Source organism: Echeneis naucrates, chromosome 13 (assembly GCF_900963305.1).
Source record: "Echeneis naucrates chromosome 13, fEcheNa1.1, whole genome shotgun sequence".
NCBI lineage: Eukaryota > Metazoa > Chordata > Actinopteri > Carangiformes > Echeneidae > Echeneis > Echeneis naucrates.
In genome coordinates, this window is record NC_042523.1 from 23,198,561 (window position 1) to 23,208,555 (window position 9,995).

The 9,995-nt window shown below is 41.3% G+C and overlaps 1 protein-coding gene across 1 annotated transcript; it reads right to left on the reverse strand.

Annotated features, from left to right (window-relative positions):
* Positions 1 to 778: 778 nt before the first annotated feature.
* LOC115052953 (inositol polyphosphate 5-phosphatase K-like) lies at positions 779 to 9,497 on the reverse strand. Its single transcript, XM_029517452.1, has 12 exons — positions 9,373 to 9,497; positions 7,606 to 7,710; positions 7,402 to 7,510; positions 7,147 to 7,263; positions 6,622 to 6,797; positions 6,429 to 6,540; positions 6,190 to 6,299; positions 4,521 to 4,749; positions 3,557 to 3,694; positions 3,388 to 3,471; positions 3,208 to 3,312; positions 779 to 3,079 (listed from the first exon to the last, which is right to left on the reverse strand). Exons 1-12 carry the CDS (start codon positions 9,474 to 9,476, stop codon positions 2,984 to 2,986), a joined length of 1,485 nt encoding a protein of 494 aa, XP_029373312.1. The 5' UTR covers positions 9,477 to 9,497; the 3' UTR covers positions 779 to 2,983.
* Positions 9,498 to 9,995: the final 498 nt, after the last annotated feature.

Genomic DNA, 9,995 nt, shown 5'->3' on the forward strand with positions numbered 1-9,995 from the left:
CAGAGGACTGTTTTCTGGCAGAGACATTGTGGTCCAGAGGTCCGTCACTGCCAACAGAGAGACCAGAACATGAGCTGAGCTCTGTCAACGTCCTCCTTTGGCTCTGTGAGATCATAATAAAACCATTAGAATACACACACATTATACATCATAGCTAGTCAAGGCTAATGTTTATTTATTTATTTGGATTTTTCTTGTGAATTCTGAAAAGACCTAAATATTAAAAGCACACAAACCATAAAAAAAATTACAAAGACAATCAACCTTTTCAGACTTTTCATCATTCAGGAGTCATTTTTATTTCTCAAACTGTAGAAAATAGGAGGGAGGAGCATGAGGAAAAGAAAGAGTTGTTAAAGTTAAAGTTAAATTAAAAAGAAGGAGACATATCTTTGTGCTAAAAGCCTCCGTCCACACAATAAGCAGAGTTAGCATTATTAGCCACATTAACATTTACAGCTAATTATCGGCTAAAAACGGATGTCACCTGAAGGATTTTTTTCACTGATGTGACACAAAAAACACACGTTAGAGACTTAATTTAAAACAAACAACCTTCGTCCATACCTTTTTCCGAGGAGCCCAAACACCAAATATATGAGTTTTATTGTTTTAATGTCGTCAGTTTAACCGCCGGATGTGAAAGAGCTGTGTCAAAACAAACGGTCACCATGGAAACAAGCGACCACACGTCAGCCACGGGCCTGGCCAATGAGAACAGGCCTGCGAATCACGTGACTGCTCTCTTCGTCGTGATAAGCAATGCACCACACAAACAATAAAGTGACACTCATTTAATTTTTTTTTGCATTTGCAAAGACTACACATTTGTTGTTGTTGATGTTACAGTCGACAAAAATGTCAAATCTTTCCTCGAAAAATAAAATAAAGTGGCTAATAACACTGAATCCAGCAAGCCGATAAAAATACAAGTTCAGTAAAAGAAAATTCTCAATGGAGCTGAAAGTTCAGAACAACAATCTTTATAAAATGAAAGGCCATGAAAACCACGCAGAGCTTTTAGAAATGATCCAATGACACACACTGTATCCAAACTGAGCAGCATAGCACTGTGAAGCAAAGACCAATTCAAAGGCACTTGCTGAATTGACATCGTTTTCTCTCTCAGTACACACTGATAATGATAGCAACAACAATACTGATTCTTTACAATGAACAATGCAAATATCTTTCTGTGATGACACAAAAAGTACAAAGGAATGATTAATTTTAAGAAAAGCTGCAGGTGGGTTAATGAGTCAGCAAGCTGTGAATTAGTCGTTAAGTAGTCTGCTCATCAATAAACGTTTCATTCATATATTACATATTCAGACATATCTATATATAAATTAATCTGTTTTCAAGTTCTCCAGGAACAACTGAAGATAATTAAAATACTGATGATAAAATCAAAACTGCTAAATCTCTCATCTTTCTACAGCAATCCACCCACACAGCAAGATACTCTGTGAGCCCTATGGGTATTTAAAATAACACATTTAAACATTCAAAACCAGTAGATCCAGCTTATGTATCACAGCAATGCTTTTGGGACAGTAAAGAGTTTACAGATCAGCTTTCGGATCACTCATATTATCTGAGGGTGGAAGCTTTCCTATTTTAACAAGTACAGCATATCTTTTAAGCTGTAAGAGTGGAAAGGGAAAAGAAATGGACCATTTTCTGTTTCATGCTTCAGTCAATAACATTTTTTCTCCTTTCCCAAGTGTTTTGTCTCAAGCTCAAATCCAAGTCAACCAAACACAAAGTGCATTTCAGTCTTCAAACTGAAGTAAACGGGACAACTATGAGCTGTTGGTAAAAGATGATATAAAATGTAACAAGTTTTTCAGCAGAAATGCTTCCACAATAAAAAAAGTGTTGTACAAATACGGTACCTGTTCCATTTCACCTCAAGTTTCAATCCAACTAACTTCAGCAGAGTCTGAAGTTTCGTGTGTTGGTCATACTGTCACCGTTTGCTCAGTTTGGGTGGGGGCATTTGTTTCTGCCTCCCACAGGTATAACTACCTCACTGTTTATCTTGAAGCTTCAAGCAGACTAAAACAAACAAGGAAAAAGGCAGCTTCTGCGCCAGCGCCACATTTGCCGTGAACATGCAAAATGATATGCAGCAGTGAACATTTGCCTCAGCGGTGATTTGACCCCGTGTCTGCAACTGTGATCACTGAGTCTTTTAAATTCTGATTCCCTTTTCATAATTGCAGCTGGTTTGTTTTAGACTTACTAAGAGTTCCAGCTTCTTCTTCGAGCCAGACAACCTCAGCATATGGACTTTTTTGATCCATTATCACAGAACCTTCTTTCATCAACTGACACATGAAGTAGCAGACCCTCACAGATCTCAAAAAAGACATCCATTTTAAGAGTTTGTCCAGCAAAAAGCTCTATTTGGTTAAATTTTGGGAGTTTCCGACCATTAAACTTCTGCCAAATCAGCCATCATTTACAACTTGCCGATACATGTATCGAAAAATATCAAGGAAAACTTTATCATGTGACGACTCTCAGGCAAGTTCTGGAGGCACGAGGACGATCTTCTTTTTATGACTTCTATTCGGCGTTTATAAGCAATAATGATACCAGGGGAAGAAATATTTAGGATTGAATTATAAGGAGTAAGACATTTCCTGCAAATCGGAAGTATCTAGATGAGCTGTGTCTCACAGCCTCTGAATATTAACAGAAAATATATCGTGCAAATTTCTGCTCTAATCTGCTCTTTTTGAGGTTTTAAGTCAGTTTAAAAAAAAAAAAAAAAGGTTTACTGACCAGAGGTGTAAGTAACTAACAACCACATCGGGGACATTAAGGAGGTCAAAGTGGATGAGTCAAAGCATAAAAAGGGGCAGCATTTCCTAATCCACTCTTTCAGTGGTAGGTTAAGATACACAGCGCTGAAAAGCCTAATCTAGCCTTGGCGAGTCCAGGCCTGAAGAGTTTCACCTCTACGTAACATAGATCAGTTCCACAGATCTCCACTGGCTACAGTTTTGTCGAGTCCGTTAAGCTTCTCAGGTAGCAAACCTTCCTCGATGGCCACTTTGGACTCGTGGACCTGAAAGAGAAAATGGCAGATGAGTCCAATGCTCACTTTCGGGACTCTGTTCCAGGTTGAGGAGGAAATAATCATTCATTAGTGGACTGATCTGGATCAACAGCGTGTGCTGCTGCAGCATTACTGACCTTGAATGGTTCGCTCATTCCAATGATGCAGTGCAGGGTGCTGCTGTAGTAGCACAGCACACACTCTCCTCCCTGCACGGGGATTTCCTCCTTACTAACATACACCTACAGAAAGAGAGGCAGCTTTTTACAGCCTGTGGAGGGTTTTCTGATGTTGTCACTCAATGCAAGAGACAGTACCTGTGTGATTTCCTCATTGAAGGCAATCTCATCGTCTTTGACCCACGTGTAGGTGATGTAGTCCATAACATTGGTGAATCCAACCTGCAGATCACTCAGTCAGTTCAGGCCATCATTCAGAAAGATCGTAGTTAAACTGACAAAGATAAACGACTGCTGCTCAGCCAACCTTATAGAGTCCGATCCAGTCCCATGTACTGGAGGGGAAGGGCTGCAGAGGACTGTAGCGAACCATGGCATCGATGTCTGCGCTCCAGTCGCCCTCAGGCTGCAGATCCACCAGAGGGGACTCGTACATCTTCCTCAGCTGGAGGAGACAAGTATCAGTTATGGTAGTTCAGGGGTTGAGGAACAGGGTGACGTCTCTAAAAGTCAGGCATAGGAACCAAAGCCAAGTTGTGATGACCTGTGTTTCCACAGCATGTTGCAGTGCAGCTTGAGAGCAGACCACAGCTGAATAGCTCAGCTGTGTAGAGCCGACTGGCCACTAGAGGCCATCAGATGCTCCACTTCTGAGCTTTACAAAGCAAACTGACGTCAGAGTAAATTGATTGGTGTTGCCACCGGTCCTCGGATCATTTTAGGACAAAGAACAGAATCTCAAACTGAATCTTTGTGGCTTGGTACTTCATTTCACTTCCTATTTTACTGACCACTGAGTGTTCTCGGCTGAATCAGAACACTCACTTCAGTCACTGACGATGATGACCAATATTATTATGACCAAAAAAGCAACAGCCAAAGAGTAGAAAAATTTTAACAATGTTCTTATTTGTTAATTTTCCTTGAAAATCCTTTAAAAGAGAAGGCTGGCGTTATTTTGTTGCTGTGGCCAAATTCCTGATTTTTTCAGCCTCCTCTGTTTCTAATCTGAAGCCTGTCGTCTGTTAAAATGTTTATTTTTGGACAGCTGACCATCTACAGTTCAGGAGTCCTTTATTCATTTGCCACCCATTCTGTCTCTCAGTGCTTCTTGTCTTCCTCTTTGACAGAGTTTAAAAACAGCTAAGGAAGTCACTTAACAAATGTGGCCGGGATGTTGCCCAGTGGGTCACACATTTTTAGGATATATTTTGTTCAACTAGAAGTGACACAGTGTTGCTTCCTTCTCGGCCATTGTTCCAGCTTCTCACCTCCAGGGTGAAGACTCCGATGACAGGCTTGTGGTCGCTGATGTTGTATTCCATGTTGCTGGTGTACAACTCCTGCCTGAGCTTCAGAGGGTACTCCTCTTCCTCCTCCGCCAGCTGCCTGGACTTCGTCGAGCTCACAGCATTTTCGTCTGGCCCATCGGGGGTTGAAGCTTTGGGTCTGAGCCGCCACAGAATCCTGTCAGTCCAGGCAGGTTTACGCTTCTTTCCGCTGGTTGGGTAAAGACACAGAAAGGAAAGCCCGGGTTTTAAATCCAGGGAAGAATCAAGACCAGGTGACGGTGGAGAAAGTGGGGAAGAAACTGAAATATTTATACTCAACATTATGCAAACTGCATATCATTGAGAAAATAACTCAAATCTGCCGGATGCCAAGTTTGAGTTTGATGGCTTTAATGATGAAACAGCCAGATACTACCACAACAAGCAACACTGAAATTTTCAGTTATACATTTTCAAAACCCTTCTTTGTTTTTCTTCCATTTTTTAATATAATTATACACAAAGAGCAGCTTTCATGAAAGAGACATTTCTGTGCCTGTTAATCCATTTAATTAGTTTTGTGGCATTAAAGTTGGCAGGTAATTTTTTTTTTTAATCTTCAGTCACTGACGTTTCTTCAGAGAGTTAGCATCTTTGAATAAATGTGGAAAGAAATTTCTTAAAACGCTATATATTTTAAAGCATTTACAGAAATTTCACAGTCATAATCACAGATGTGTGATATTTTGAATAATTGGTTTCATTAGTTCAGTAAAGGCTTTTCTAATGCGTTTAAGGCTTCAGTCTGTACTTTCAGGCCTTCTTCCAAACTACAGGTACATAATGAATTAACCATAACACCCATTTCAGGCCATGCAGGTTAGCTGTGAAGTGGCAGCTGTTCTGGAAGCCAAATAGATCCATCTACAGCTGCAGGTTCAAAGTGGGTTAATGGAGACCATTGATACTTTGCTATGCAAAAGGTACCCAGAAGAGTGTTTTACTTTAAAATACTGGTTCTTCATTTAGTAATAACGCATAATAAATGTTGAAAACATTTATATAAAACTGATTTTACACCAACTGTTTAATTCCCGACCTTTTGTTATTCCATTGCTAAATATTACCTGTCAATCAGTCAAAGAGATTTCTGCAGGGTTCTCTTGTCAACATTAATATTATTTCTTGTAAGAAGAGCCTTGTGAGCTCAGACACTACTCTAAAACAAACAGGGCGTCAGTCTTTTCTTTTCTTTTGTTAGTTGTTTGCTTGTTTGTTTAAGCTGCAGAGTGTTACAGATGAGGACAGTCTTCATTAAGCCTTTAAAACACAGTTGAAAGCTACAAAATTAAAAACAAGAAGAGAACAATGCTGTTACTTGTCTGTTAAATTGTGTGCGCGCACAAACAAAAGTGCAGCTCAGTGGATTAAAAAAAAAAAAAAAAAAGGGGGGGGGGGGGGGGGACCTGATGTATTTGGGGGGAGAGAGGGGCAGGGGGTTTGGAAATAAATGTACTTTGTATTCTTACATAAAGTCAAACCATGTCCTGTAGAGCCTGTGAAGTTGGAAGAGTCAAAGTCATGCACTGACAATAACACTGATTTAAAGGCATTATCATGATTAATTGGCATCATGTTGATTTCTCGTACATCACCTGGAGACAGTTACCTGCTATCATAAGTGTCAGAGTTTAGGTCAAACTTGTACGTGGGTTGAAAGTCCAGAGGCCCCTCCTCAAACTCTTGAAGCATTGGTTCCTTCTTCTTCATCATGATCAGCTGCAAATAATAACAGAGTCATGAGCTCTGACGAATAAAAAGTCATGCATCAAACATTGAAGGCTGCGATGCTGCTCTGTTATTGATCCTGTAAATGGCTGGATGATTCCTTCAGTGTCAAACCCAAACCTGGTCTTTGCTCCACAGCAGGTTGTAGGATTGATTGTTGATACAGGTGTGGACAAAGGGAATTCCGTGGTCATGAATACGGAAGTTGAGATCTCCAAACCAAAATACCAGCCTGGACATAAATAATGAGATAAAGGTTCTCTAAAATATCTTTTTGGGTGAAGTGGAACTTGTACACTGTTTAGCTACATACCTGTGATCAGCAATTCTCTGAGCCTTTTCACATTCAAAAGTCTGTGTGTCCATGATGCGTTCAAACTCATCCACTCTCTCTGTGGCATATTTCATGTGAGCAGCCAAGTGGCAGTTGAGGAAACACAGCGTGTGGCCATAGAAAGACAGATGGATAGACACTCCTCCTTTGTTGCCCTGAGAATTAAAGAGGAAGAGCAGAAACCAAAATAATTACAACTAAGACAAAAACACAAGACAAAAACAAAAAGTTGCAAGGGTAAAATTTTTTTTGGGAGATGTTATTTTCATCATCTTTTATTTGTCCTGTGATAAAGTAACAAAAAGCCTTCAGATCTCAGCAGATATCTTGAACTGCGGGTGACGTAGTTTCAGGTTTTGACTTGGGAAGGAGAATGTGTGGAACAGTACCTCTGCTACGCTGCATTAACCTTTGTTGCTTTTCATTTTTAAGCATTTTTAGAGAAGTGTGACTGTCAATTCCTACTTTGATATATTTGTGTATTTGTGTGTACGTGCATCTCACCCAATAACCAAAAATGCCTGTCCGTGTGTATGCGGCCTGGATGTCTCTGATGAAGGGGACGTGCTCCAGTTTGGAAAAGAAGAGCAGCAGTAGACCCTGCATTCTGATGGATGACACCTGAAAAATAAACACACAGATATGAGTCCAGAAAGTCCCACTTACTGAAACCAGAAAGTTCAGTCTGTTCTCATTTCCCTGTAACAATGTCACTTCTAACACGTGTTTCTAACGTCTGTGTTTTTAGAAGATCTGCACCTTAATGTATTTCCGCGGCGCTAAGGTAGACATGAGGAGATGACTCCATGGATCATCGTTCAACATGTCAGACACAAATCTCAGTGGTCCGGAATACACTTCCTGCAGACTAACAGAGACATCAGACATCAGCTTTAAGTTTCCATCACTTTCCCTCCATATCCAGTTACACAAAACACATCACTGATCCCCACCGGCACCTACCCAATGACGAAGAGGTCTGGGCTCTTTGGGGAGTCGAGACGGAGAAGGGAGGTTACATCATCTGGAGGATCAGCTGTGGCCACATTCCACGTCACCATGTGCAGCCTGCAGGCGTGGAGGACAGAAAAAACACATGATATACCTTCAGAATATGTACATATGGTATCAGTAATACATCATCATGTTTTAAATATAAAGTGCTGCATACAGTAAGACTGAAAAACTTCATTGAATGTGGCAAAAACCAAAGTTACAGTTGGTTCATCCCAGTTACAGTAAGATAAAGGCTGTTACAGTGCGAGCACTGTGCTGCTACAGTTCACACATCATGAGACAAGTCATCCTCGCGCCCAAACTCACAAATTAATTTTTCCTGCTCATTAAAACAGTCAAACGTGTGACAAGAACTCAGTGGAAGGTCTGCTGACGGGTCTCAGCTACTGACAGTCTCAGCATTCAAGAGCTCACTCACCCCACAGCAGAAAAATCCATGAAAGGAAAAGGAAAAGAAGAACATCTACAGCTGCCACTAGTAAACAGAGAAGACAAGCAAAAAGATGACACTCATTCTCCACCTGAAGCTGTGTCTTTTGGGTTTGTTGGCGCTCTTTCCACAAATGAGGAAGGCGTTGTCTAACGTCTTGACCACTTTCTCGTGCACCTCGTTTTTGGGGTCCAAATCCTCCACGCAGGTCATCAGCTGATAGAGCCGATGGCGCAGGAGCAGTTTACTGCCCGTTGACTGCGTGGTGTCGCTGGTGACACTGTCGCAGCGGATGCGCCCAGTGTTGCCTAAAATCCGAGTGATTTCATCCATTTTGGCTCAAAGTGTGAGGTACAGTGAGGTCAGATGTTTTCTTCTAAGGTCAAAGGTGGACGCTTGTGAAATTGTTGGCAGTGTACCACCAGGAGAAAAAAAACAACAACAACAACAAAAAAAAAAAACTGTCCAAAGTCTGATAATTTTAGGTGGTGTAAAGTTCTGGTGCCTTCTGCAAAATCAAACCACTGAGTGAAAGAGAAAGTCCTGGTTCAAGGATGTGAGTGCTCCAGAGTTAGACTGAGCGATTAGGGAATTGTTCCATTTGTCTACAAATCTTCTTTGTGTTCCCAAAAAAAATAAATAAATAAAACCAACACATGCCTAATCTTGTTGTAAAATGTTTCAACATTAGGCCAATTAAAAAAAATTAAGAAACCAGCCACTCCTATGAACACACAAACTCCCTCTGTTTGCACACGGCACCTCTTTCCTTAGGAAAGACGACAACAATTCTTTTCTTCAAATCCCCATTCTTGGGCAACCTAATCCACCTGCCACAGTGGCATTAGACTTGTGGTCTGGCAGACACTGGACTCCAAAGAGAAGAAAACACTGCATGCATTTCACCGCCGTAAAGGTAAATATCCGATGTAAGAAAAAAGCTGTAAAGACTAATGTCGACTCTTTCATATGTGGACCGCGTCAGCTCTGATGGCACACAAGAAAGTGAACACAAGATGAGTCTCTCTTCTCCAACTACACTTTGAATGTAGTTAAATTAGATACAGTTTAATCCAGGACCTTTTTCTTCTGTTCAAGCATCACCTGGGGTTTTGACCTCTTTCAACTTTTCTCTTTCTCCATGTAACTTAGATGTGGATGAAGGCTGACCCGTTAACAGACACTTCAACTGAGTGACTATTTTAGCAAGACATGTATCAGACCAAGGTCCATTCACAAGGATACTACTGTTGTATCAAGAAACACACGATCAAGCAATTTACTTGGCAGTTATGCTTCCCATGGGAAAGGCGGTTGGCAGGGACCAACCTGAAGCGGTTTGTGTCCGGGTTTCCCTTCTCCTCACCGGGCTCCAGCTGCTCCTCATTGTCCTCCATCATCTCTACACCTGCAAAACAAACCGGCTCCAACTCAGTCTGCCTGCAGTCCCGAGTGAAACCCAACAACCAGAATAACAGCTGAGCTACAGTGATTGATGACCAAACTCTCCTTTTTTTGTGGTTAAATGTTGTTTAAGAGTTTGTATCATAACTTTCATGGAGCTAGTTTCGTGTAGTTAAGCTAAGCTAGCGCTAACTCCCGTTATCATCTTTTACTGTACATGTTAGTTGGCAGAAAATAGTAATTACACTGCGCAGCTGATTAACTGAACTTGTTTTAACGCATGAAACACGTAGCAGCTGCGCTAACTGCATGAATTGGAGCAGGATTTCTGTTGGAAATCACCTGATGTTTTTCGCTCGCTGTTTGTTTTCGTTCATCTAGTCCCACAGCAGACATCTCGCGCATGCGCACAGCGGCGTCCGCCGACCCCTGCCCCTCTTCCGGAAACGCTCCCTTCAAAATAAAAGGTCTTCAGGTTTTTCTTGCAGCTGCAAGTTTTTGC

Coding starts and splice junctions, on each gene's coding strand:
- LOC115052953 (XM_029517452.1), bottom strand. CDS start 9,476: ATGAGGAGCAGCTGGAGCCCGGTGAGGAGAAGGGAAACCCGGACACAA. Junction 6,300..6,428: donor TGCTGTGGAGCAAAGACCAG/GTTTGGGTTTGA, acceptor TATTATTTGCAG/CTGATCATGATGAAGAAGAA. Junction 3,695..4,520: donor TCGGAGTCTTCACCCTGGAG/GTGAGAAGCTGG, acceptor TGTCTCCTCCAG/CTGAGGAAGATGTACGAGTC.